This window comes from Cavia porcellus, unplaced genomic scaffold (assembly GCF_034190915.1).
Source record: "Cavia porcellus strain 051 isolate PalLab524CR breed Dunkin Hartley unplaced genomic scaffold, mCavPor4.1 scaffold_27, whole genome shotgun sequence".
In the NCBI taxonomy this organism is placed as follows: Eukaryota; Metazoa; Chordata; class Mammalia; order Rodentia; family Caviidae; genus Cavia; species Cavia porcellus.
In genome coordinates, this window is record NW_026947510.1 from 45,311,417 (window position 1) to 45,338,593 (window position 27,177).

At 35.1% G+C, this 27,177-nt stretch overlaps 1 protein-coding gene across 3 annotated transcripts in view; it reads left to right on the forward strand.

Annotated features, from left to right (window-relative positions):
- The window catches only part of Pde3a (cGMP-inhibited 3',5'-cyclic phosphodiesterase 3A), a 307,324-nt gene that overhangs the window by 254,633 nt on the left and 25,514 nt on the right, over nt 1-27,177 (forward strand). For 2 of the 3 annotated variants that reach the window (XM_063238323.1, XM_063238324.1), the window contains exons 3-9: nt 1,668-1,925; nt 2,870-3,024; nt 8,437-8,561; nt 16,944-17,163; nt 20,960-21,045; nt 23,731-23,885; nt 25,227-25,364. In XM_063238323.1, coding sequence (XP_063094393.1) covers nt 1,668-1,925; nt 2,870-3,024; nt 8,437-8,561; nt 16,944-17,163; nt 20,960-21,045; nt 23,731-23,885; nt 25,227-25,364 — 1,137 coding nt within the window. The remainder of the gene's footprint in view (nt 1-1,667; nt 1,926-2,869; nt 3,025-8,436; nt 8,562-16,943; nt 17,164-20,959; nt 21,046-23,730; nt 23,886-25,226; nt 25,365-27,177) is intronic. The other variant, XM_063238322.1, reaches the window with a different exon arrangement.

The window sequence follows — 27,177 nt, forward strand, 5'->3', positions numbered from 1 at the left end:
GTTTTCTCTTCTCTGTGTGACAAACATTTTCTCAGACTTTTCCCCTTTGTTTATGGTATGTTTTCTCAGGTATTGTAGTTGTTTTCATCTTTAGACGATCAGATCTGTCCCACATTTCCTTGACAGCTTATGGATTCAAGTCATTTTTTAAAGGTTTTATTTTCAAGACTATAAAGTAGTCCACCATATTTTCTTTTAATAATCTTACAGATTTATACATTTAATTTTTTTATCTCTTTGGAGTTTAAGTCCATTGTGAGGGAAAAATTAAACTTTATTTTCTTCCTAATATACAACCAAGTGCTACTAATGGGCTCTTCCTGAAAATAAAATCAGTTATGACTATTAAAAATTATTAATTATATAATGAGTATTACTGAAGATTTATAATTGCTAACATGTTAAATATTGTACGTATATTATTCTTATAATTATACAGATTTTATGAATAAGGCCTTGAATAATTGCACATATATTAATATTTATAATTTTTATAATTATTACCAATTTTAATTCTTATAATTACCTTCTTTATTTGGTTCTGTGTTATTATATACTTTACAGATGAGTAGAATCACTCCATAGTGATCTTTAGCAGTTTGGTAGAGTTTATGCAAGCATAGAGTGATAGAGGAGGCAGGACCTGGATCTACAAAGCTTTATTCCAGAACCTGCTACCCTTATTACTGTATTATGCAGTTCCATTTATGTGGCTTTTTGGACCTCACACCAGGGTGACGTGCCAGTGTTAACAGTGCTCTGCATCTGGCTGGAGGGCTCCTCTTTCCCCTGCTCTTGGCCTGTCTCTGCCCTTCTTATTTCATCACTGAGGCCAGTGTCTCTGATATGCTGGGCAGTTCTGCAGGTATGCTTCTGTGTTCCAGAACCGAAACCTCTTCTACCAAATGGAAGAGGATGGAAATTTGAACACAGTCTGAGTTGCTTTTGAATGCATTGTTTCTAATATTAGTTGAATACTACATGGCATGCACAAGGGTCACTTTAAAATATTCCTCAATTTAAAGTTCTATGGTAATAACATACCATGCTATTTTCCAAATGAAATTTCTAAATAATCAACACACAGAATGTGGAGTGTTTCAAAAGAAATGAATACGAAGGTATTTTTTCCCTAGTTCTCTGAAATATTGTGCTTTTTAAATTAATATTTATCTTTGTAATCTTTTCAGATAAGCTTTCTCTCTCCCTAAATTCTAGCATTAAAAAAGTGTCATAGATAAGAATAAGTTCTAGTGTTTTATTGCACAGCAGGGTGACTACAGATAATGAGAAGGTCATGTATATTTCAAAAAACTAGAAAAAAGGATTTTAGATATTTTTACCATGAAGAAATAAGAAATGTTAGAGGAGATGAATATGGTGAGCTTGATTAAATATTATCTAACATGTACAATTTTTATGTCTATTTAAATTATGTAAAAATGTAATAATTTTAAAATTTTGCCATAAATACATATAAAGAATGAAAACCTGTGACAGATTTCAGCAGAATTTCTACTAGAAATACTATTTGCATTGGATTATAGTAAAATTCTGGAGAGTCATCTGAGTTTATTTCTCTGTTTAAAAAAAAAGTCCAGTTTATGACTGTGGGGTTCCAGACTCAGACCTTTTCTTACCCGACCTTTTCTGGTTTGCTGCCTCAGTCCTCAGGAACCAGTATCACGGTGGACATTGCTGTGATGGGCGAAGCTCACGGTCTCATTACCGACCTCCTGGCGGACCCTACTCTGCCCCCAAATGTGTGCACATCCCTGCGGGCTGTGAGCAACCTACTCAGCACACAGCTCACCTTCCCGGCCATCCACAAGCCCAGAGCGAACCCCATGATTTCCTTCAGTGAAAACTACACCTGTTCTGATTCGGAAGAGAGCTCTGAAAAAGACAAGCTCGCCATTCCCAAGGTAGGTGTTCATGACATGCTCCCTAAAGGGTTAAACTTTCTTATCTCTCAGGTTTCCCCTGGTCACTCCAAGCCCATCTGCAGATTCATTGGTATCAGTGAAGGGCTGCTAGAGGTGACAAAAGTAATAAACCACTCAACATAAACACTTGTCTCCTTGTACTTCATACCTCAGTGTAAACAGAAAAATTTACCCTCTAATGTTACCTTCTTTATTGAAACTCTCATGAAATTTGTATGCCCACATGCCAACCTGTGTTCATAAGGCCATAAGAATATTGTAACAAAATCAAGAATAAGCAACAATGTCTCTTATATATTCTAGTATGGATTCTGTTTAAAATCAACTGCTTTTTTTAAGACTGAAGATTCCTTTGCTTTTTTAATTCTTAATGTGACATAGTACAAAATCTTTAAGTCTCTAATACATGCAGTGTGGATTCTGTTTAAAATCCATTGCCTTCTAAAACTGAAGATTTCTGTGCTTTTTAAATTTGTAATGTGACATCACACAAAATACGGATTTCTCAAAAAACAAGGTTTGAATTCAGAACAATTTTAGTTATTTACAGATCATTCAAAGCAAAAGATAGCCTTACTGACTTATATGCAATTCTTTTTTTTCATGTATAAATTGAGCCTCCTTTATCAAAAATCCATAACCAGAAATGCTCTAATATCCAAAACTTTTGAGCAATGACATTATACTTTAAAAAGTCAGTAATTTAGAGTCTTTGAGTTTTGGATTATGATTGCTCAAGTTGGAAAATCCATGCAAATGTTTCACAATTTAGAAATAAAAAATCAAAAGTGGAATCATTTCTTGTCCCAATCATTTTGTATTGTCACCAATTCACTTCTAACTAAAAGCTCTTTTCTTTCCACAATATTACATAAAATTTATTGATATAAAACATGCTTGTTAAAATCAACACTCCCTCCTAGCGCCTGAGGAGAAGTTTACCACCAGGCTTGTTGAGACGGGTTTCATCAACCTGGACAACTACCACCTCAGCCACAGGCCTGCCCACCTTGGAGCCTGCACCAGTCCGGAGGGACCGTAGTGCCAGCATCAAGCTACATGAAGCACCTTCATCCAGGTAAGACAAGGCTCCAGCTGGTTTCCTGTATCTCTGAGAAGTTACATACTATAAAAAAATTGCAAATGAAAAGAAAGGCCCAGCCAGTTACAGTTGGTTGGAGGCCAGTTTTGAAAATAGAAAGGATTTATAGTTTCAATGCAGAACAGGTTAGAGATTAATGCTGGATAATGTTTTAGCCACTTTCCTGTCACTGGGACAGAATACCAGAGGCCCACAATTTAAGGGAAGACAGGTTTACTTTGGCTCACAGTTTTAGTCCAGGATTGCTGGCTTTAGGGTTGACACACCTTGATAGAAGGATATAGCAGAGGAAAAATATTAAATGCAAGGCAGTCAGAAAGCAGAGCGATTGGGCTGGGGATTTAGCTCAGCGGTATAAGTGCCTGCCTTGCAAGTGTGTGGTCGTGAGTTGGATCCCTGGTATAGATAAAAACGAAAAAGACAAAAAAAAAAAAAAAAAAAAAAAAAAAGAAATCAGAGCTATAAGGGAGGAGCCAGGGACAAGAATACAGCTTCTGTGTCACACCGCCAGTGTCACACCTCCTACCAGGCCCCACTTCCTGAGAGCATCCAGGGATGTACCCACTGGTGAGTATAACACCCTAATGACCCACAATCACACTCTAAACAGTAAGAATTTGGAGGGATGTTTTAGTTTTAAATCATAACAATAAAATGGGCTCAAATTCTGTAGTTTGGCCTTAGATACAAGGGAGAAGAGTGACCCAAGATAGTCACCAGTCATTGTCACCTTTAATGGAAAGGGTTGAGCACTCATTAAAGGTAGGCTAAATTTTGCCTGCTCTAAGGTTCAGTCCATCCTGAGACCCTTAAATCAAAGGCATTCTGCTTGACATGTGCAAATAATTGTTAAGAGTTCAGCTTCACAGACAATTTGTTCTAGCCTTGTAGAAAAGGCAAGAAAGTAAATCAAAAAGCACCTGCCTGCCAAGTGCAAGATCCTGAGTTTGATTTCTGATACCGAAAACATATATATATATATATATATATATATATATATATATATATATATATTAGTTACTTTGTAAAATTAGAAAATACAAATATGTATGATTTTAACTTTATTTGTATTTTCTAGTTTTACAGAGTAACCAAAAAGCTAGAATTTAATCTAAAGATGAGACAATATACAAATCTGAAAAGAATTTTGAAGAAAACATCTGCTAAGAAAAAGTGCTTTTAGAGGGAGCTATTGTATTTCTTTTCTAATTAAAATATAAATAGTATGCTTTAAATTCAATGCTGTCAAAAATGTTTATCATATAATTTCATTTTTTGAAACATATATATATATATAATGATTCAACAAAATATATATAATATATATTTTCGAGTTACAAGATCATGATATCAAAAGTAATTTTCTCCTTGTCTTGTAATATAAATAAAGAAGGTTGGCAGAGAAATAGATACCTTCCAAATCATAAGAACCTAATGACTCCTGACTTTTCTTAGTTTCTTGATTAAAAGTGTTTAATTGGTCTCTTCCATATTTATGTTTATGTTTCAGTGAACCTACCGAATCAAAAGTAAACTAAAGCAATTCTGTCATTTATCAGTTCAATGCCATTTTATTTTATTAAGTTTTGTAAAATTCCTTAAATGCCACTACAGAGGGATGTTATATTCAGTTTTATGAACATTTCCTAAAGATTGAATTGGTAATGTTTTCCTCTACAAATGTTGGCTATTGTCAATTCTTATAGCATAATATACTGCTGAAGAGTAATTAATAGTATTATAGTTAAATGTATTTAAGAAAATTATGTTCTCAGTGTATCAATAGACTGGCTTCTTTTTTTATTTTAGCAACACCCCCTGCCAAATTTTCTGTCATAGTATAATTAATGCTTCATAATTTTCTTTCTATAGAATAATTCAATGAAAAAAAATCCATTCAGCCAGTCTTAAATATCTTTTTGCTTTCTGCTGTTCTTTATTGCTTGGTTAACTCTCATTTCTCCTATTCTTCTCTTCAGGCTGAAATTGAAATCATAACTACAAATAAGATTCTAAGAAATTTTAGGAACTTAAGGATACGATTAGTAGCTTAGCACCTGTAAATTCCTTACAAAATAAATACTTACACTTAGATATTTTCAGTAAAGACAAAATACTACATAATGCATTCATTCTCCTTCCCCTAAGAATAGTCATAGATGTCTTGCTTGGCTATGATTTTTCCTACTATTTACCCCTCAATTTCATTGTCCTATAAAATCTGAAAGTGATACAACTTTTTTGTCTTGCAACCAATTTATTTTGTTAAGAGAAAACCATAAATTAGTAAGTGCGCAGTTGTCTCTTGGCTATAAACCCAAGTTAAAACCCTCTTCACATGGAGATTTATTATTCAAACTGTGGATTGACTTGCAAACTGCTTTGAGTTTTAGCCCTGAAATTTCCTTAAGTCCTATTTTCTTCCCCTTCCATATTTGTCCTTTCCCTGGAGTACTTTGAGGATTACAGTGATCAAAAGAAAAACCACAAAAAGTAAAAATTGTAAACAGTCCATACCTTATATCTCTAGGTATGCAGCTGGATAAGTTTCTCCTAGGAGATTGTAAATACAGTCTGGTAAAAAAGAGAAAGAACTGAGAATCAGAAGGATCTGGACCATGCAGACATTAGCAGGGCTGAGCCTCCATACCCGCGATAGGGAATAATGAGGAGAAGAGAACTTCTGCGTAATTATAGGGATAAATTAGATGGAAGAGTAGAAGTAGGTGCTTAGAAAAAGGCTTTCGAGAAATAGAAAAAAGGATGACATACATCAGACCCTAAATCTTTTAAGTTAATCATGGAACTGACTACCGCCTGTGTATATGAGACAAAAAGGAAACTGTAAACTTTGTAAAAAAGGTTGCTACCTACTCAGTAAGACTCCGAGGATTTTAGATGGGGTTGTTGTGGGGATAAATACAGGTATAAAACCTACTTTGGTGCATAGTGTTGAGATTCTTCCTTTGTAGCCTCAGAGATAGTTGTCCTCTGCTTATGAGCATTATAAGTAAAATTTTTCTTAAACTGTATTCATCTCCAGAATCCAAATTTTGACTTATAGAGAGGAATCAGTAAGCGAAACTCAATGAAAAGTATAGACTGTAACAGTCATGTAAAACAATTTTAAAAAGTGCTTATGAACTATAATGCATTTTATATTTTTAATAGCATAATAAATTAAAATTATGTAGTATTAAAATGACGTACATATGGCAAGTCTTTTGTTTAGCTTGGTATCTTCAAATCCCTTTACATTAAAGGTAGTCATCTGTCATACTTTACAAACTTTGCAAAATAAGTTCTTTTTAAATGTTTTTATTTGAAAAAAAAAAAAAAACCCAGGAATACTTTTGGAGCTAGTCTTTGTAATAAATATTTTTGAGGTACTAAAAGTGATGTTTGAGTTTTAGCTTTTGAAAGTCTACATAGAAGTATAATGATTTATACATTATTTGATAGCCTAAAAATTAAAATATTTACACTACATATGCATGACATAAAATTTATTCACAGTAAATCTTATTATCAATTCATCAGTGCAGTAAACTGAGTTAAGAAACTGGCACCAGGGGCTGGGGATTTAGCTCAGCGGCATAAGTACCTGCCTTGCAAGCAGGCGGTCGTGAGTTCGATCCCCGGTACCGATAAAAAGGAAAAAGACAAAAAAAAAAGAAAAAGAAACTGGCACCAGAAGGAAATAGTTAGTTAGTTATCTATTTTCGACTCAAAGTTTGCTTTGATCTTATTATTCCCAGAATTTCAAGCATTTGCGAAATGCCTAGGATGAGATTTTTAAGAAGGACATGAAACAAATACTCTATGTGCTTTCAGTAATTGTTTTTTAATAACTACTGAAGTTCATTCCACTTTTCAAATGTTCCTTTTATGATAGATATAATAAACTACCACTAGAAGTAAGAAGAAACAGGCGACATTTTTAAATACCTGGATCGATGATTCAAAAAAAATCTCTCCAAAAGTGAAAAAGAGAGAGAGAAGAAATGACATACGATACAAGTATCAGACCATAGTATCAGCCTCACCACAAACTATAGATTTTATTCATTGCCTAATATACTGATAATCAAAGGACGTGGTCATAGCAAAGCACATACTCATGCGTTCTTCCTGTTGCGAGATCTGATACTAGTGTATGTTAGCTAAATGTCCTTCTATTCCATGTTAGCAATTGTTCTGGTTTGGATTTAATATTCAAGGTTCTAAATAAAGCATGCATAATATTATCAACACAGAGAGAGCCATTTTGGCTATGGAGCCTCTCCAGATTATACTCCATTAATTACACAGCTTACGTGTCAATCTCCATATGTCTGTGATCCCATATTTCTATCAGTTTCAGGTTTGTTTGCAGTAAGTCACCCAAACCAGACACATCCTGCCTACAGTGCCAATCTAAGATTGGCAGAAGATCAAGTTGTGAGATTATTTTCATGCAAATTACATATTTTACCCAGGGTGAAACTTACTAATGCTTAAAAGGACACAAGTGCTGGCAAAACAAAGACCAAACCCCTTTCCCTGTAGCAGTTCAAGAGTGTCAACACAGCTTCCTGAACTCTTTTCTCTCCTAAATTAGGATGAATTCTGTTCCAAATTTAACATGGAGCAAAATTTTTACTTGGAATATCTCCAAATTCATATCCTACAGTTTATATAACATTCTTCCATAGATCTATTAATTCTAGATTTATTTGTAGTAAGCAATTTAGACAAACCAAAGACCTAGAAGACTGACTGTTACCTTTGTCATAATAGATATTAAACATGTTTACCATCACGTCTGTAACTTGTGTGTTTAAAAGAGAATTGGCCTCTTCTTTCCTGGGTATCACTAGTAATAAAAAATTACAGGCAAGAGGTCTAATGCTCACTTTTTCTTTCATAAGAAAATACTGCAATAAAACATTTTGAAGGGGTTTTATGAGGATTTAATTTGTGAATATAGATTCACCAAGAATAATACATAATAAAGAGCACTGGTTTAAGCATTATGATATAGTTCATATATCATTATGATATAGTTCATATATAGTTAAGCATTATGATATAGTTCATATATAGTTCCACCCATTTTTTTTAGCCAATTTGCAAGATTCTTTTAGAAAATTCTGAGAGAAATTTCCATATGACTTAGCTAAATGGACAAGTTTTCTATTTTGTTAACTAGTATTCTTGATGAGTGATGGATACATCCCTGCAACAGAAACTGAGCCTGGATAACATGTTTTGTCATTTGGAAGTAAAGTGGTCTATCTGCCTAGACAATGCTTAGATTATGAAGGTGATATTTAGATTCTGGCAAGATTCATCCATTAATTAACAAGATAATGTATTTATTTGTTTCTTCAAATCTTATCTTTACAGTACTGTTAATCCTGATTCTTGGAATAGCTCTGTGATGATGACCCTTACCAAAAGCAGATCCTTCACCTCATCCTATGCTGTGTCTGCAGCTAACCATGTAAAGGCTAAAAAACAAAATCGACCAGGCAAGTAACCTACCGGGGAAATATGCTCCCACTCTGAAAATGCAGTCAGAAGGCAACCAGCTCTGAGTGTGGAAATATTCTGAGGGTGCTCTGCACTCAGATGTCTTTGACGTGACTGTTTAATGACAAAGCACTGGAGTGGGGATGTAACCCAGTGGTAGAGCATTTACCTACCATGCATAAGCTATGGGGTTTCATTACCAGTACTGCTCCCTATCACCCCAAAAAGAAAAGGAAGCAACAATGCAAAGATGAAAAAAACTTGAATAACTAGTAAGTAACTAGTGACTTAAATTTCTACTTTGTGTGGTGATACAGATCTCTGGAAGTTGCCATGCCAGATTTCCTATCTTGAAATTACTGGGTTAATGAGAAATAAGTGTCATACTTCCTCATAATCTCATAGCGGATCATCTTATAAATTTTCAAGTTTATTTTTAGACTTCAATGAAAATTACTTTTCAGGAATATGGTATTTGTATTAGTTGGAAATACTTCATTTACTATACATGAGTCATCATAAGGAATTTAGATGTCAATTTTAAGAATGATAAAGTTTAGGTAGGAAAATAAAAAGCTCAGCAAAAGATTACCTTATTTAATTAAAATTTCGGTGGACTCAAAACTGGGATACAGGTTTTTGTCAAAGTCTGCCTCCGAATTACTCTGCTTGTAGGATCTCAACGGAAAGCCTGAGGTGTTCACTCTGACCTCAGCCTTTTTAGAATTAGACTACTAACTTCCTCTGTTTACTTCTCAGACTGTAGAAAACCGTCCTGAGGTTTTCAGTTACTTTCTGCTGAGTTTCTGAAAGTTGTGTCATAAGCAGGATAAAAATTCATCAGATGGCCCAAGGAGAAGCTGCCCTGTTTGGCGGAGATGTTTGACATGCCAGTCTTGGCTGCCATGGCAGCCTCAAAATCCAGTTTCTTCGTCAGCACTCTCATGACATTGCTAAAAGCTCTGCTGGCATGCCTGTTTAATAGCTGCCCCTTCTGCCTGGTTTCTCAGCCTCCTGCTCCCTGCCAATAGTCAGGAAATAATGCTCCTGGGGGAGAATGGGTTGCAGCAAGTTGGCCCAGTCTCAGAGGTACTTTTCTCTCTGGGAACCTAGTTCCTCAGAATTCTGCCTTGAGAATACTTTCTTTCTTTTTTCACCCACAGCTTTTTCTATTCCTTTTTTTTTTTTCTTAATCAGTACTAGGGATTGAACTCATGACTGCCTACTTGCAAGGCAGGCGCTTATGCCGCTAAGCTAAATCTCCAGCCCCAAGCTTTTCTTTTCTCAAAGAAGCATGAGGTCACTACAAATGACTGCATTTTCACCAAAAACACAAGTCACCCAAAGGGCAATATTTATATGAGAAACCTGTGTAGGTTGTTTTTCACTAATATTCTAGAACTTGAAATATGAACTTTAAACTTTAAAATGAGCAATTTAAGGAAGCACCACTGTTGTTACATCTAGATAAAAACATTTAGTACTTTTTCCTTTGACCTACTTTATACTGGGTAACCATTCCTTGGTATCATTACCTAATGTACTTAAGTCTCTATTGTTCTGCCTAGGAAGACACGTCCTCCAAAAGGTACAGTTTTACTGGAATTCCATTTCAGAAAGAAACCATTAAAGGTAATCTGGTCTTGCAACAATAATCTGGCCCTCTCTGCTCTGGAGATGTTCATTAAACTTTATAACTTAGAAGTCCTTAATGAGTTAAGAAATAAAATTGAGCTTTTACTAGGAACAGGCAATGTAGGATAATGTAGGCAAATACTTCACTGAGATTGCCCAGAGGGGAAACACAGATTAGCTGGGTAATGAGGAGACTCATTTGGGATTCCAGGAAAGTGGAAGAACTAAATTTGAGAATTCCACAGAACAAGACAGTCTTATAGGAGTATTAAAATGGCCCTAGTTTGTAGGACCTCTTTCTCCTCCTACAAAAATCTGAATAATTACCAGTTAAGAACCATGAGATTTTAAGAGATCAGATTCAAACATGGAATGTACAACTGTCATCCCTACATGAAAAAGAAACATCGTAAGTTGGAGTTAACAAGTGCAATAACAGTAAACAAATCTTTCTAGAGATTGAATATGTACTGATTCCCAAAGATGAATGTAATAAGCATAACAATAAATAAAAAGAATGTTTTTCACTAAAAGTGTTTATGATGAATATATTCTAGAATGAAAAATGATAGCAGGAAGTCTGAGATCTAATAAAAGTTGAAATAAATTTGAAAAACAGGTTAATCCAAGCAAATATTACATGCATATGTATTATTTCCAGATTTGTGGGTAGTTTTGTTGTAGTGGCTGTTGCTATAGTATTTTGGTGTCTTTTTTCTTCCAAGTACTGTGGATTAAACCCAGAGGTACTCTACTATTGAATTACATCCCCAACCCCTTCTATGTTTTTTTTTTTTTTTTAAATCTTGATATACGATCTCACTCAGTTACCCAAACTGACCTCAAACTTGGAATTGTCCTGCTTCAGATTCCTGAGTAGCTGGGATTACAGGTATGCTCTGTCATGCCTCAGTTTGTTGACAGTTTTTGAAAGGTTTCCTCTTTTTAAGAACAGAATCAAAGTACAGAGCAATAACTTGTAACTTAAGGGATAAAATATGAATTTCAATATCCTGTTCTTTTATAGAGCAGGAAGGAGAATCAGGTGAAGAAGTTGAGGTACAGAAAGCTTAAGTAAGTTGCCTAGGGCCCCATAGTTTTTCAGTTTTTCTTTTAGCCTCAGAACTATACTCAAAAAAAAATTAAGGGCAGCAAAGTAACATAATTTATAATTAGAATTTTGTGGTTCTGTCCTTGGGTGAATACAAGAAGGACTTGGGTTGATTTCTCTCTTTCTTTCTCTCTCTCTCTTTCTGATCTATTAGAAATTCAAATTAAAACTATGAGATAATAAAATGAAAACTATTAAATAATCCAACATAATAATGTCAAGAAACTGATAATCATGATTAGAGTAGACACTGAAAATAACTGAGCAAATAGTGGAACTTATATTCTTATATATTCTTGTTATCCTTCTCCCCAAGAGGTATGAGTGCATTCAAAGTTAAGGGCAAAGCATACAAGGAAAGAAAGCCTACATAAGATGCCCCAAAGGCTGATGATTGGAATTAAACCACAGGCGTATCAAGAACTCCTTTCATATTGCCATCTAGTGCACCAATATATTCATAATGATTATCTGAAAAGGGGAGTTAGCTTTGTGATAACTTCAGCCTGCTGTCACCAAACAGCTGTTTGTAAAATAACCTCTATCCCAAGCACACTGAACTCAGACAAATCTCTGAAAAGCTGCCAAAAGGTTGAAAAACATGTATCTAGAATCAGAGAGCTGAAATTAGATTTCAGTTCTTGGGCTGGATGAGAGCTTCATTTTCAAAACTCTTGTTTCCCTGTATGGATGGTAGGCTTGAGTCAAAGGAGGTTGATGTACCATGTTTGATGCAGCTGACCATCCTGCCACCTGCTATTCCAAAAATGCTGAAAATTAAAACAAACAGATACACTTCTTCATGTGGAATGAAGAGTACAAGCCAGTGGAGTGGGGTGTCAAGAGTCTGAGGATGAAGAAAGAGCTCTGGACAAAAAAATGGGAGACAGCAAGCACAAAACACAAAGCAGACCAAGAGAGAGAAATGACCTGTATCAGAGGGGACTAATGAATCTGTTCTTTGCACAGATCAAGTACACAGTGTGTCCTCTAGCTCAATCCATCAGTTTTAATTTTAAATAGCTGAAATGCATCCAATTATTATGCATTTGCTAATGTAAAATAAATGGTGAAATCACATAGGAGTACTCTGATTAAAGCATAAAAACAAGGATTTAAATATAATTTGCATTTTCAATCTTGCTTCTCCGGTGTGAGGCACTGACAGTGGGAAGCTACATGTCATCCTGCTTTGCAAATTCCTCCAATTCATAGGGAGTTCACAGTTGTCCTCGGTCTGGACTCATAAATATAAGTTTAAGCTGCCTATTACAGCGAACATGGATATCTCCATATCTGTAAGCTGGGCTGAGGTTTTCTTATAGAAAATTTTAAATGAGAGAAAGTTTTAATTATGGCTCTGTAACTTTTTTAGTTTTTGTTTGTTTTTGATATTTGCTTAACTTTAGATAACTTTTCTGTTTTGGGAAAATATTAAGACTGTTTTCTTGTGGGCATGAAAAGGGATGTGTACTTATTAGACAAGCTGACTTTTTTCTGGTTCAATTAAAATTTCACTTTCAGCATTTTACATTACAACAGTGTGAGTTATTTGAAGCTTTATGTTTCATATGCTTTGTCTTTTTCCTGGAATATCTTAAAATTAAATATCAAATGAGGACAAATATATTCAGGAGATTGCTTGTTCATCTGATCCTTCACATTTTTCTTTTCTTTCTGTAAATGTGTCAGTGAACAATGTAAAATTGGATGAAACTTTGCAAAGTCGTAATAGTGATCCCTAACTTTATAAGTGATTATACTTACAGTATCTTATAGAATTTGTTTGTAAAGACATTCTAAGAAAGGTTTTCCCCCCCTGGAAGAATACCCTTCTTATGTTGAAACTCAGTTACCTCTTTCTGGAAAGAAGGCTTATTTGGTGATTTTAAGTGAAGCCTCCCTAATTTGAAAATTCAGATCTGAGCATTTTGGATTTCCAGTTTTCAGATTAGAGATATTCAGCTGCTAAAGTCTATAAAAATATGTCAAAATCCAGAAACCTCTGATTCCTTATCCCTTGTATTTTTTTAATTTTAAATTTTATGCTGTTATCTCCTTAAAAAAATTGCTACTTCTCATGGTTGTTGCCAAGACCTATGTTTATAAAAGGAGTTCAAAATATGTAGACAGAAGTAATATAAAAGCAAACTGCTTTTTCTTTGTTACAGGTTTATTTAAAGTTTCATCCCAGGAGTCTTAAAGTCTGCTTATTGGTTTAAATTTAGTTAATCCCTGAGTTCCAAGATCCCTAAGGCTTGTGTGAATTTTAAAGTGTGTATTTAAGAGTGAACTGCCTGTTTCTCCCGCTATCAGCTGGCAGCTAGTAAAAATTAGCAGTGAAAACAAACACAGTTCTAATAAATTACCTTCAGAAAATACATTGTGTCAAGGGAAAATATGTCCATGGATTTTGAAATATATTGTAGTTCTACTTTAACAAAAATAGTTAAAAACCATCCCCAGATTCATAATTTTGGCATCAGAGTAATCAAGCAGTTGCCTAAAGCAAGTTTCACATTTTAGACAGAGCAATTAAAACTCACCTACAGAAGTCCATCTAGCCTTGCCCTGTCTTTCCTGTGTGATAAGCTATAGCCACAGACCCTCTGACCATCCTGGGTAAGACCTCTTTCTTTATACTTTCTGTAGTCTGGATGCCTTTCATTTCATCAGATTGTTCAAACTCTGCCCCTCAGGGAGTCTTTCCTATACTATCTGTGTATAAAACTCTATGTCCTCTACTTTCTCCATTCTTTTTCTTTACATCATTGGAAAATGTATGACATTTCTTTCCTTTCTTCTTCTTTATTGATTTTTATTTTGCCATTTCTGTCACTGCCAAAAGAATGGAAGCTACAGGAGAGCAGGGATGCTCTTTAGCTCGTTACTGGCTGCATCCCTGAGACAGCACACATAGTAAATATCTGTTAAATGAATAAATCACTGTGATTCTTAGTGCAGTTATTTTTGTAACTTTCTATACCAAGCTTAGCTCCTTAGTGGTATACAAGTTTTATAGGATCATATCCAGTATCTGTCTGACTGTTCTAAATTGGACCAGCCATGTCCAACCTTTTTTATATCAAAGCATCCAAAAAAGTGAAAGTAAATAAGATCCAAAACGTACCATAGATATTGTGAAAGTGAATGGGGAAGAAACTGCTCAGAAAGAAAGATCAACTGGGATCAGGGAAAGGAGAAAAGGAAGAAGGGAAAGATTATATATATACCTATACATATGTGTATATATATATGTGTGTGTATATATATAAACTTTTGTATTTGTGTATACACAAATACATGTATATATACATGCATATACACAAATACATAAGATATACATCCATGTGTGTGTAATATAGATGACAGATAATTCTATTACTAATTTCTTTTTGTGCTTTCATTCTTTGATCATATTTTTCATGACTGTATTTTGTAATCTAAGCAACTACTCTGAAGATAATATACAATATATTAACCATTGTTAATCTCCTGTTATTTTATTTTGAAATTCTGTCACTTTTATTCTTTATTCATTTTAAAATAAAAATAAATCACATTTGTGGGCCAGGCTTTAGCTCAGCAACATAAGCGCCTGCCCTGCAAGTGTGCAGTTGTGAGTTCGATCCCCAGTATCAAAACAAACAAACAAAACAAAACAAAAAAAAATCACATTTGTGAGTGCATGACAGTGTTAAATAATGAGAAGAACTAGGAAGAGTTTTAGAACTTGATAGGAATATAATTTCTTTATTTTATAAACAGAGTCAGATAATCCAATTATAAAAAGTTAGAGATATTATCAAAATTGACTTTTCAGGGATTTAGCTCAGCGGCATAAGCACCTACCTTGCAAGCAGGCAGTCGTGAGTTCGATCCCTGGTACCGATTAAAAAAAAAAAAAGGAAAAAGACAAAAAAAAAAAAAATTGAATTTTCAGCCCTCAAATAAAATAGTTTCTTTTTCTTTTTCTTTTTCTTTTTCTTTTTTTTTTAGTTTATAACTTTAAATTTCTTCAGAGAACACTTGTATTTTACTTGCCACATTCACCAATGCATTGGTTGGGAAATTCTGAGTTTAAAACTTTGTGAATTTTATTTTCTTTTGGCTCAGGAAGATCGGTCAGTGTCTTTGATAAACTAGCTCAATCTTTTTTGTCAAAACAGAAAATCAAAATAAAAACCGTCAGATGTAATAAAGAGCGATAGAAATGCTGCCTAATAGATCATGGATTTTTCTACTGCCTTGGGCAGGCTTGAGACTAGTATGGGCTACTAAATTACATTTTATTGTAAGAGTAACTGTGGTTATTCCATATTCTCTCACATACTAGTTCTCTCACATACTAGTATGTGACAATGTTTCTTAACTTCTCTGGGTCTAAATGGTTTCATTTGTTAAGTATAAAGGTAGGGAGGTTGATCTGTTAATCAGAAATCAACAAAAGAAATAGTAAGCAAAAGACTTGAAGGGTGGCTGCTGTCCACACTTAAAATAAGAATGAAATTTTCATCTTTTGAAACCAAACAAAAGAAATAACAGTGCTAACAAGATGTCTAAAAAGAAAAACACAAAAAGCCTTCTGCAAATTTAATATTCCTTTCAGTGGAGCAGAAAACCTTTTGGGTGTGACAAATCAAACTTTGAGGGCACTTGTCCTTGTAAGCAGTCTCCCTGTAAACCAGTTGCCAGTAACCACTCACATCTTTCTGTGATGTGTAGTTCCATAGCTGTAAATTTCCCAAGTACTGAGATAGAATGACTCTGGATAGATTCATGTCATCTGCTCTATAATAGAATGTTCAGTCATAGATCACGAAAATCAATAAGCAGGTAGTCCTTTAGAAGTTATATGTCTGTTCTTCTATTTTGGATTGCCAAATAGACACAGAGGCTGCTTACTCCAGGTTTGAGAGAATAACTTCAAGAGATAACATCCTTGTATCTAACCACAGTGCTTTGAAACTGAAGCTACTGTCTGCAATTCAGAGTAAACATGGCCAGCCTCCTACAATCACCTACACTTAAAATTAAATCTTTAAGCCTATTGTCTGATATCAAGTGGGTCCTGATCAAAGTGCCCGTTGCACATGAAAAGATCTAGTTTCACTGAAAATGTACATGGTTACTAAGTTTAATTGCCTTTCAAAGCATTATCTTCTTTATTTGCATATTTGAAGTGTTGGATACTTGCCACGCTGTGTTCTAGGTACCACTTAATCTTGGAAACAACAGAAAAATTGTCCCTACTAAAAACTCCCTAGCCTCAGAGAAGGCAGACATATGAGAAAATTTGAGCTGTTGTTTTCAAGTCAAAATGACAAGAAACAAAAATGGGAGGAGAAAATAATATCCTTCTGTCCTGAAGTTACTCCAGGACACCAAGTCTTTAGCGGGCGCTGCCAACATGGTTACCGATTTTTCATGATGATTCATGACTTGAATTTTATGCTGCAGAGACACCCCAACCACACACCCTGCCACCAGATGGGGGCATGCGGGGGAGATCAGCTTGGTGGCCTTCCTGTCCACAAGTTGTTTTTGAGTTGACTGGAGTGGAGAGGAAGTCTGGGGAGTTGCATGTTTGCATTTTCAAAGACATTTGTTTAGTGACTTCATAACTCTTTCCCAGGTGCCCTTGCTAAAATTTCACCTCTTCAGTCGCCCTGCTCCTCCCCTCTCCAAGGGACTCCTGCCAGCAGCCCTATCAGCAAAATTTCTGCCTTGCAATTTCCAGAATCTGCGGAGACAACTGCCAAACATGGTCCAAGTTCTCACAGGACTTTAACCTATACTCAAAGTGCCCCTGACCTGTCTCCTCAGATCTTGGATCCACCTGTTATATGTAGCAGGTAAGGAGTTGCATTACGAACTGGAGTTTAATAATAATGCCAATAATGATTCTCTCCATTTCCCAGACACACAGCTCAGTGCATGTTTGCCAGAGTAGTTAACAAGAAAGCATAAGATAATATGATTTGTATTGAACAGGCTTTAATACCAACTGAATTTTTCAATAGTGTTCTATTAATAGAAAGTTCATATTCCTTATAGTCCATAACACTAATCTTTAGAGATGGTACAAAATCAGTATTTGTGTGTTTTATCCCATTGCTCACTTAGAATGCATGGCATATATACCTTAAAAATTACATCGAGTAACCTGATTTGACCCTTCATTAAAATGTTTTTTATTTATTCTCCAGGGTGTAAACTGGTTTGCAAAATATTCACCTGAATTATGCATTTCCTATTTAAACATTTGGAAAATGTACAAATAGCAGATGCACATTATTGCTTGACTCAAGTAGTTCTCTGAATACAATTTAGCATTGTGTGTGTTATTCTATCATGTTAAAAACAGAATTACAAAATGTTAATCATGGAGAATAAAAAAAGAGAACTTAACATGCCTGAAGTAATTATTTTACCAATATTGTCATAATAAAAAATGTCCTCTTACTGATTGACATTTTTTAGTATCTTTTAATAATAGCCTCATCTTAGATCATTGACCTTGAAGCATTAAATATTTTTTGAGTACAAATTTGTTGAGCATTTTGAGTAAAATCATGAGTGTGCCTTCAAAACAATGTTTTTTTCTAAGGTTAATGAGGACCACTAATTGAATACATTAGTAGCATATTGTTTTTCTGATTATCAAATATTGGTTTATAGACCTAGGTTTTATTATTATATGCAGTGCTATCAGCTCACAACTGATATTAAACTTCACAAATTTCATTTTCTTACACTTTATGAACTTTTTGATAATTTTCCCTCACTGTTACAAAATCCTTTAGACAAGCCAGCTTACAGGAAGACAATTTGTTTCTGCTCATGATGACAGACATTTCAGCTTACGATTGCTTGTCTTTTTTGCTTTTGGACCTGTGATGAGACAGTACATCATGGCGGGCATTGTGTTTGGAGTAAACTGTGCACCGTACAGTGGCTTTCAGTGGAGAGTTGGGGTGAAAGGGAGAGGTGAGGAGGACTCACTGAGGTCAGGGTTCAATATTTCCTACTCAGTCACACCCCAGTAGGCTAACTTCTTCCCAGTAGGCCTCACCTTTAATGGTTCCTCCACCTCCTGACAGCATTCAGGCTGGCCACCAAGCCTTTAAGCTATGGGTCTTTGAGGGGAAGACTGCAGATTCAAACTATGTGGCACTCTTTTAAAGTCATTTAGTTTATGATCTTCATTGTTACTTCTCTCTTTACAGATATTTTTAAATTGAAAATCAATTTTCTTTCTTTGGCCAGAACCAGAGCAAAAACACATTCTTCCATCCAAAAAGTGTTAGCTCCCTGCATTTTAGTGTGTGTGTTTGTGTTGCTGTGAATTAAACCCAAAGGCCTCATTCCTGCTCACAAACACCCTTCGATTAAACTACATCTCTAGTCCTTAAGTCTGCTTTTTAAAAAAATAGACCAATTTCTATAGCATATTAATCCCTCTCCTAAGATATAGCTTGTATAATAAAATGTCTAAGAGATACATAATTGCTCCTTTTAGTGATTCACAATATATATTACTTTATTAAAAGTCCCAAGAAGTCTTGCTAAACATCACCCCTTGATTTTTGTTTCCTCTAGTGTTTTCTCAATTCATTTGACCACACACCCAATTTATTTAGGTTAGCATCCTGTAATTGCCTATAGATCGAGAATGAGGCAGGACACAGCGAAGAAGTGTTGTTTGTAGCCTGCACCCTGCACTAAGATAGGCAGCCTAGTGAAGTACCAGCTTCAAGGACATCAATGTCCAGCTTTCCTAGGGAGCACTCCTCTGCCAGATTCCATATTTTTGTGGGAAATAAGCTTCCTACAAAGAGAAAAGAGATATTCAGAAAAGACCTACCACTCTCATAGCTTTTCTTATCATATTCATGTGTATGCATGTGCGTGCTTGTGCATACGTGTGTGTGTGTGTGTGTGTGTGTGTGTGTGTGTGTGTGTGTGTGTGTGTTTAGCAGGAAGAATGTAATGAGATTTTTATAAAAGAGGTTTTAGGGAAAAACAAGGGGATTTCACTGTCTGCTTCTTCAGTAATGTTTATAAATCCAGTAGTATGTGTTTTATTTGTTTGGGCTTTATAAATGTATAATTCAAACCAGGTTTTATTATTCCCTTCAAGGCAGCCACCCATGTAGGCACAGAGAGCTCCAGAAACACATGACTAATTATTGTGGTTTCCCCTGCTGAACTCGAAGGGTTTGGCATTGAATCTCAGCCTCTTGGCTGCTGTAATGTCTATGCAACAAGCTTTTTTTTTTTTTTTTTTTTTTTTTTTTTGGCATAGGAGTTGGTGGATTTGAACCACTAATTTAAATACCCCTTTTAGGTATTATCTTGGAATAAAAAATCTTCAGACTTATGAACTCTACTTTTCTCAGTTGCATCAACCTCCTTTTTTTCTCTTGTTCTGTCATTTTCTTTTGGCTCCCTAAGGCAAAATGATAGGATTTTATCATTCGAAATACTTTATGTGTGATGCTTTTCTATTTACATTCAAAGGCAAAAATTTACTTAACATGAACATCTCTAGCTGGAAAATGCTTTTCTCTGCTGCACATACAAACACAATTAAGGACAAAAAGTGAACCACTTAGGATACTAAACAGTAAAATATCATTCATTTCTTCTCTTTTGAGAGTGGATAATTTGTAGTTAAATAACAAACAGATGAAAAAATCCTCTGAGACCCTTTGTAATATTAGGCAGGAGAAAAAAAAAAACACACAAAAGAACCTAGCAATAAAATGCAGAATTAAATTCTAATCATGACATGTCTAAACAAGATAAAAGAGAGAGCCAATAAATAATTTGGAACTTTGCTAAGCCACTGTGGTGTTACTTTTTAACTTACAAAACAGTCAAGGTTTTGGGAAAACAATATCTTCCATCCTCCAATAACCCTCTGTTATGGGACGCTGTTCACCTTGAACAACCTTCGTTTTATTCAGTACATCATTGGTCTTTTTGTTTGGTCAACCTGCATTGTATCCAGTCAGTCACGCATTCACTCATCACCAAAATGTCCCTATCTATTATTCCTTAGGGCCTTAGCAAGTAGCTGATCAATCTGAAAAAAAATAGCTTTTTAAAAATTTTGGCAAAAGTTTAATATCCTATTATTCCATGTCACCATATGTTGTCTTTTTTTTTTTTTTAATCTGTCAGGTTATAAAATGTCTTAAATCTGATAATGAGACTTCAAAGCAGGTATACAGGGATTCCATAATGCAAAGATAATTTCGACCAAATGTATATCAACACTTCCAAGACTACTACTATGCATACATGGGAGCCTTCCCGGTATGCTATAACTAAGGTTATATTTGCACCTCAACTCTGGTCTAAAGTAACAAGATTTTATCAGCAATTTCACCTTTGTATGGTTGAGGCTATGGAAGATGCAGATGAGAGTGAAATGAAGTTTTAATCCATTAAACTGATCATTCTCTTAGTGATCTCTTGTGAGTATCCATGTGTAAAACAAATGAGTCTTTCCACTAGACAGCTAAGTCGATTACAGAAATATTTTATTTATCGTGGTCTATCTTAATGTGCACAAAGATGGTGTGCACCTAGGATTTTTTGAAAAGAGAATGCTCTACTGACGGTTTTTCTGATTTCCCTCAGCTGTGGCAGACCATATTCTCAAGCGACTCCTGCTGACGGGCCCCTGGAGAAAAGTGGCGAGGCCACTCAGACATCCAGCCGAACAGGTAATGCATTGTGTTGTATTCCGAGTGTTCTAAGTGGAAGTTATTTCACTTTGTTTTGTTTCTCTTGATCCAAAAGATAACATGTATTCCCAATTGTAAGAAAGTTGTAAAACTTAAAAGATAAGAAAAAGTAATTAAAAATTACCGTTAACCCTACTATCTAGATTTAATCATAGTACAGTTTTGGAGCAAAGATGTCCGAAAGGTTTCTGTACATCTGTTTAGAAGTATATCCATTTTTTAAAGATGAAAAGATCTTTTGATAATATATAGAGGATGTAGAAATCATTTTATATCTTGCTGCTTTGTATACTGGAGGACCATAAATTTTAGCGTAGTCGCTAGAGCTCCCATCACAGACCCTGAGTGGTGACTTCTTTGTGTCACTGTTGAACATACCCCAGTTTTCCTTTGAGACCGCATGTTGCAGTGGTCCAGGCAAGGGCCGTACAGCATGGCTTACACCCTGATTCTGCAGCCTGCTTACCTGTAAACTTAATTGCCTTAGTTCAACCTTAGTTCTTTACCTGTAGAATGTATGAATACAGCAATGCCTCGGGTCACGAAAGCTTCCATTCATGAGTAACTCGATTTGAAAAGAAAAGCACTTAGCAAAATTTTGCTTCCCTTAACAAACTGCCCATCAGGTGAGGAACACAAAATGGCCAGCTTTTCTAGATTCTTGGAATGAATTAAGTTCAGGACCTGAGAGACCAATGTAATGATAGTGCCAACCACTGAATTATTTAAAGCATGTAAACCATTTACTGCTTGTTAGAGTGCCTATATATATGAGCTATATATTAGCTAGTGCTGCTGTTATTATAATAATTACCTTACTTTCATTGACACAGATGTAAGGACTTACTTTTGTTAAGCGGGAAGTACTCAAGGTAGAAAATAAAGCATCTATTACTGACTTTAGGGTGATAAATCTACCTAATTACAAACAAAATACTTTAGCATTTCTTGCTAGCCACTCAATAAATACTGACTGAGGTATTTTTTTCAATGGCCATATGCAAAGGTAAAGGGATATAAGCAAGGAAAAATTCAAAGGAGAATTCTCTGTTCTGTCATCTGATAGTGTAGCATTATGAATACTCTGAATATTCTGTTCTCTGTATCTCTGATCTTAATTCTATTGGGTCAAATAGAATGAGGGAACTATTTCACCATTAGAGCCTTTATGGCACTTGAGTGGGCTTCTTCATTTTTCTACAGATTCTGGAAGTGAAATTTGTTTCATTTTAATACTATGTCTAATTTTATGATACAACCAGTTGCATGAGAATGATGGAAGACAAGTAAGTCTTTAGAAAAATTCGATCAAATATTTCTGATGGAATAGGCTTTATAAGGCTTCTCACCAGCAACTTTAAAAAGAGCAAATTATATATATATATATTACTATCTAAATGTATATATGGTACTATCTAAAGCAATCTTCACAAAAGTGAAAAGTGGTCAAAGTTGGAGAGGATATATACTCCCTGACTTTAAGACTTAAGCTATAATAATCAAGAAAGTATATTGGCCTAAAAATCAGCAAGTAGATCAAATTAAATAGAGTAGAACTCACCAAATTAAATTTACAGGAACTCAATCATTTTATTTTCAGCAAACATACTAAAGCAATCCAGAGAGGATGAAAAAACTGAACTTTGCCCTTACTTCACACCATGTAAAACATTATTCTGAGACAGAGCATAGGCTTAACTTGAAAGCCAAACTGGCAAAGCTTCTGGAAGAAAACAAGGGAGGAGCTTTGTGATTTTTGATTAGAAAGAGATTTTATAGACCATAGGAAGCAATAACCATAAAAGAAAAGAAAATTAGACTATCAAATTCTAGTGCCAACACTTCCTAGCTATGTGGCCTTAGGCTATTTATTAATCCTTTTTGTGCATCAACTTCTTACCTGCAAAATGAATCTAACACTAATACAATAATACCTGCCTCAGGATGGGTGAGAGGCTTGCATATATTGGTAGCATAAGTAAAAGACTTTAAGTGGCACCCAGCCTGTAACAAGCAATCAGTAAACTCCATCCACGTACTTTGTACAGTTTTGAGGATCTTCTCGATGGCTTTGTCACAGAAGTGTGCTCTTTTGATGCTTGGTATTATCTGGTTGGTATTTTAGTGAGGAAAGTTTACTGATCATTGAAATAGGAGACAGTAAAGAGTGTGGGTGAGGAGAAAGTCACAGACTCCTAAGGAACAAATTGGGATCTGGCACCTCTGTGTCCTTAGCATGTGCTATGATATCACGTTGTGTATGCCACTTACTCCTGCGTGTGTTGGCTCTTCTGCCCATATGGCCATTCTAGAAGTAGTGCATTAGTTAGCCCTGAGTGGCTTAATGTATTGGTAGAGGAATAAAGGAACTAATATAAAGTCATGGAATGTTTTAAATGTACTACTGATCTAACAGTTATTACTGAGAAATTACTGCATGACATACATACAAAAACACACCACAGATTGCAATCGCCATCTGTTTTCCTGGGTTAAAAGATGCATTCTTTTTCCCAGCCTATGATTTTGTGTTCTTGTTGAGTGATCTCATGAAAGTAATGTTCGCCTAAACATAGTTAGTGACACAGTTTAGGGAAGTTTGCTTAGCTAAGATCTTTTCTCCATTGCAGGTCTCTTGATAAGCTGTTCTCTTCTCCATTGCAGATGACACTGCCCAAGTTACCTCTGATTATGAAACCAACAACAACAGCGACAGCAGTGACATTCTACAGAATGAAGATGAGGCTGAGTGTTCCAGAGAATCTCTGAGGAAGACGCTGGCTTGTGGCACCTACGGTCCTGAAGCCATGATATACCTGGTAGCCTCATGTCCCTCGCCTCATTTATTTACTTGAGAAATTTCCTTTTATTTGTTACCAAGTTTGCTTTAGAAATAGACCTCATATCATTTGTTTGTATATGTATCTTACTTAGATTCCACATATATTGTGGCTCAACCCATATGCATCATAACAATTTATTTTCCATCCAAACCTAGATCTCATCATGGTTATATCATTAGGTAATAATGGGATAAATATGAATCTTTATAAATGACTATAGAGATTTCATAACCTGATCAAAAAGCATAACTATGCATAGGAAAATGGCTTATGTGATGCAATTAAAATTTTAAGAAGCTATGAATAAAGAGGAAAAAAGATATTTTAGGGCATTTGCTATCAGTTTTTTTCTCCTTCAACACTTTCTTGATTTTGAAAGGGAGTTAGTATTTATTTTTCTTGTTATATTAAAACACATTTGTGTTGACATGGCTATTAAAAGATTCTTTATTTTGTGTGTTTAAAGATATCCATCTAAAAAGGATGGAAATATACATTTGAGTCAAATGTAATTTGAGGAAGGCAGCAAATATTATAAAATAGTTGACTTTTACATGGCCATTAATTGCTGCCATTATCATTTTGTCCATCGTATTTACCATTTTCAATCATTTTTTCAGTTAAAAGAATGTGCATTTATCTTCATTATCTTTTTTTTCTCTTTTATTGGTTGTGGGTGTATTCTTTAGACCATCCCGATTGAGGACTAGTTGAAAAATGCCTTTGTATGTACATAATACATGTTTCTCAGGAAACATTGTGTCGCATCAACTACATTCAAGTCCCTGAAAACTGTGACAATTCATTTGTCACATTTCATGCTGATTTGAAACAGCAATATATAAATTCAATTCATTAAAGTAGTCATAATTAAATTTCTCTCTCCACTCATGGATTTCTTTTGAAAATACAACACTAGCTACTGATCCCTATCCCAGGAAAAATTTATATAAATATGAAAAGGGATGAGTACCTATAATTTCAGCATATTCTAAAGCCTTTGAATCTTTATTGAAGACCTCACAGTGGGCCCCAAGGCAGTTGTGTTAACTTTTGGAGGAAACAACTATGTTTTTCTGGAGAATATGTGAACCAGGAATAGGCAGTCGCATAGCAATGCAAGATTCAGTCTGAAACTCTGTAGATGCCTCCTCCTTACTCTAGTGTCAGGCTTTTGTTTCTCTTTCTTTTTAAGATTCATCCTGGAGTATTAACACATTTATTTCATATAATCACAGTTGCTGATTAGATTTACCACAGTGTGAATTGTTTTGTCCAAAAACTGCTTGTCATTAAACAGTTTAATCTTCATTACAGGATAAACCAATTCTTGCTCCTGAACCTCTCATCATGGATAACCTGGACTCAATTATGGAACAGCTAAATACTTGGAATTTTCCTATTTTTGACTTGGTGGAAAATATAGGGAAAAAATGTGGCCGTATTCTTAGTCAGGTAAGAAATACTATATGACTTTAAATAACCTTAGCTGCTGAGAACTTCTTGCACTGGTGACATCTGTGGATAGGCAGTATATGAAGAAAGAGGATTTTAGCAAACAACATTCTGTATGTCGTATGGTGGTGGTTAATAGAGATATTGGAACTTTCAGTAAATGGACTATCACTTTTTCTTTTTTTCCTCAGGAAAAGTAGGATAGTGATAAACAGGTAAAATGCACAAATAAATTAATCAGAGTTAAACAAAACAAAAGCTGACAGAAACCCTTCTCCAAGTGCCTGTTTACAGATAACTATTTATTTTGTATAATTAGTTCAGTGATTCTTTAACTTTTTTCTCTAATTAGTTATTATTTTTAACATTTGAATGTTACATTGCTTAGACCTCATCAAAAAACAACATATCACGCAGAAATATGTTTCTCCCCCAGTACTGTGGAAAACGCATCAGAAAGAGTTCTCTGTATTTGAATAATCAATGAGTCCTGTGGTTGCATGACAAACCTTTTAGTAATATTTCCTTAAAATAGACTGTTATCAAGGCCTCCCAAATAAAGAAATGTTTGGTTTGCTAAGGGAGAAAGAAAACAGAAATTAAGAATTTGGACATGTTTTATCAAAAAAATGAAGCTAAACAGAATGATGAATTTGTTGTGTTACCAAAAACCTATTAAGATGTGAATACTTAAAGTGTGTGGTATAATACTATTTCAGCTTATTTTAAAATGTCTTTACATTTTAACAGCCGAGATGCTAAAGACTGCCACACCTGGTAACAACTTCCAGGGAGAGGCCTATGACAGAGCCTATAAGCTAGCAGTGGTCCAGGAAATCTTTTCTCTCTTCTTTTAGTGAAGATTATGTTCCTTGACAGGGAAGAGCTTTCTAGATTCTCTAATCTTCATGGTAACATACAGGTGTTTTTAAAAGTCCATTTTATAGAAGAAATTAAGGTTTGAAAGAGAGGATCTGAACTGGGGATATAGCTCAGCCGTGTAAGTGCCTGGCTGGCAAGTAAAGGTCCTGAGTTCAATTCCTGATAGCTAAATAAATACATAAATAAATAAATGAAGGAAAGAAAGAAAGAAAGAAAGAAAGAGAGGGTCTAGTTTTCTTTTAAAATTGTGAAGTGAATATTAAATGCAGGATTAAAATGTAGATTTATCTGTATCAGAAGCTCAGCCTTTTAACCTTCCAGTGCTCTTTAGAAACCCATAAAATATATTTATTTAGTTTATCTACAGGCTCTCCAAATGGGGATTCTGACCAAATAGAAAAATGGGTCCTATAGCAGGTTTTTTTTTTTTTTTTTTTTTTTTTTTTTTTTTTAAACAGCATTAGTGACAGTGTACCAGATGCAATTGCAGGTTTCAAGCTCCCCTTGAAATTTTCAGGGCTACAGACATTGGAGGTTCAGACTTGGTCAGCATTACCTAAATATCCCCTCCCGCACCCCTCCCTCTGCTTCTCCCCCCTTCCTTCCTCTTCCTCCTCTCTTTCCTCTCCCTCCCACCTGTCTTCCCTCTCCTCCCTCCGTGGCTTTGAACCCAGGACCTCATGGATGTCAATCAAAGTTTCACCCTCTACTGCTCAAAATGTTTCTTGAAAGTCACAAAATGCTAGCATTGATTAGAAAGATTAGGGCTGGCCAACAGTTAGATTTTAACAACATTCACTGGTCCATCTCTTATATCTCCCTCTGTAAGCAATACGTTACTACTTGTTCCCTATTAGTCACTGTTTACTTTCCCAATTTGTAAAATATTGAACTTTGAGAAAATACCGCTTCATTCCCCTTGCTAAGTAGA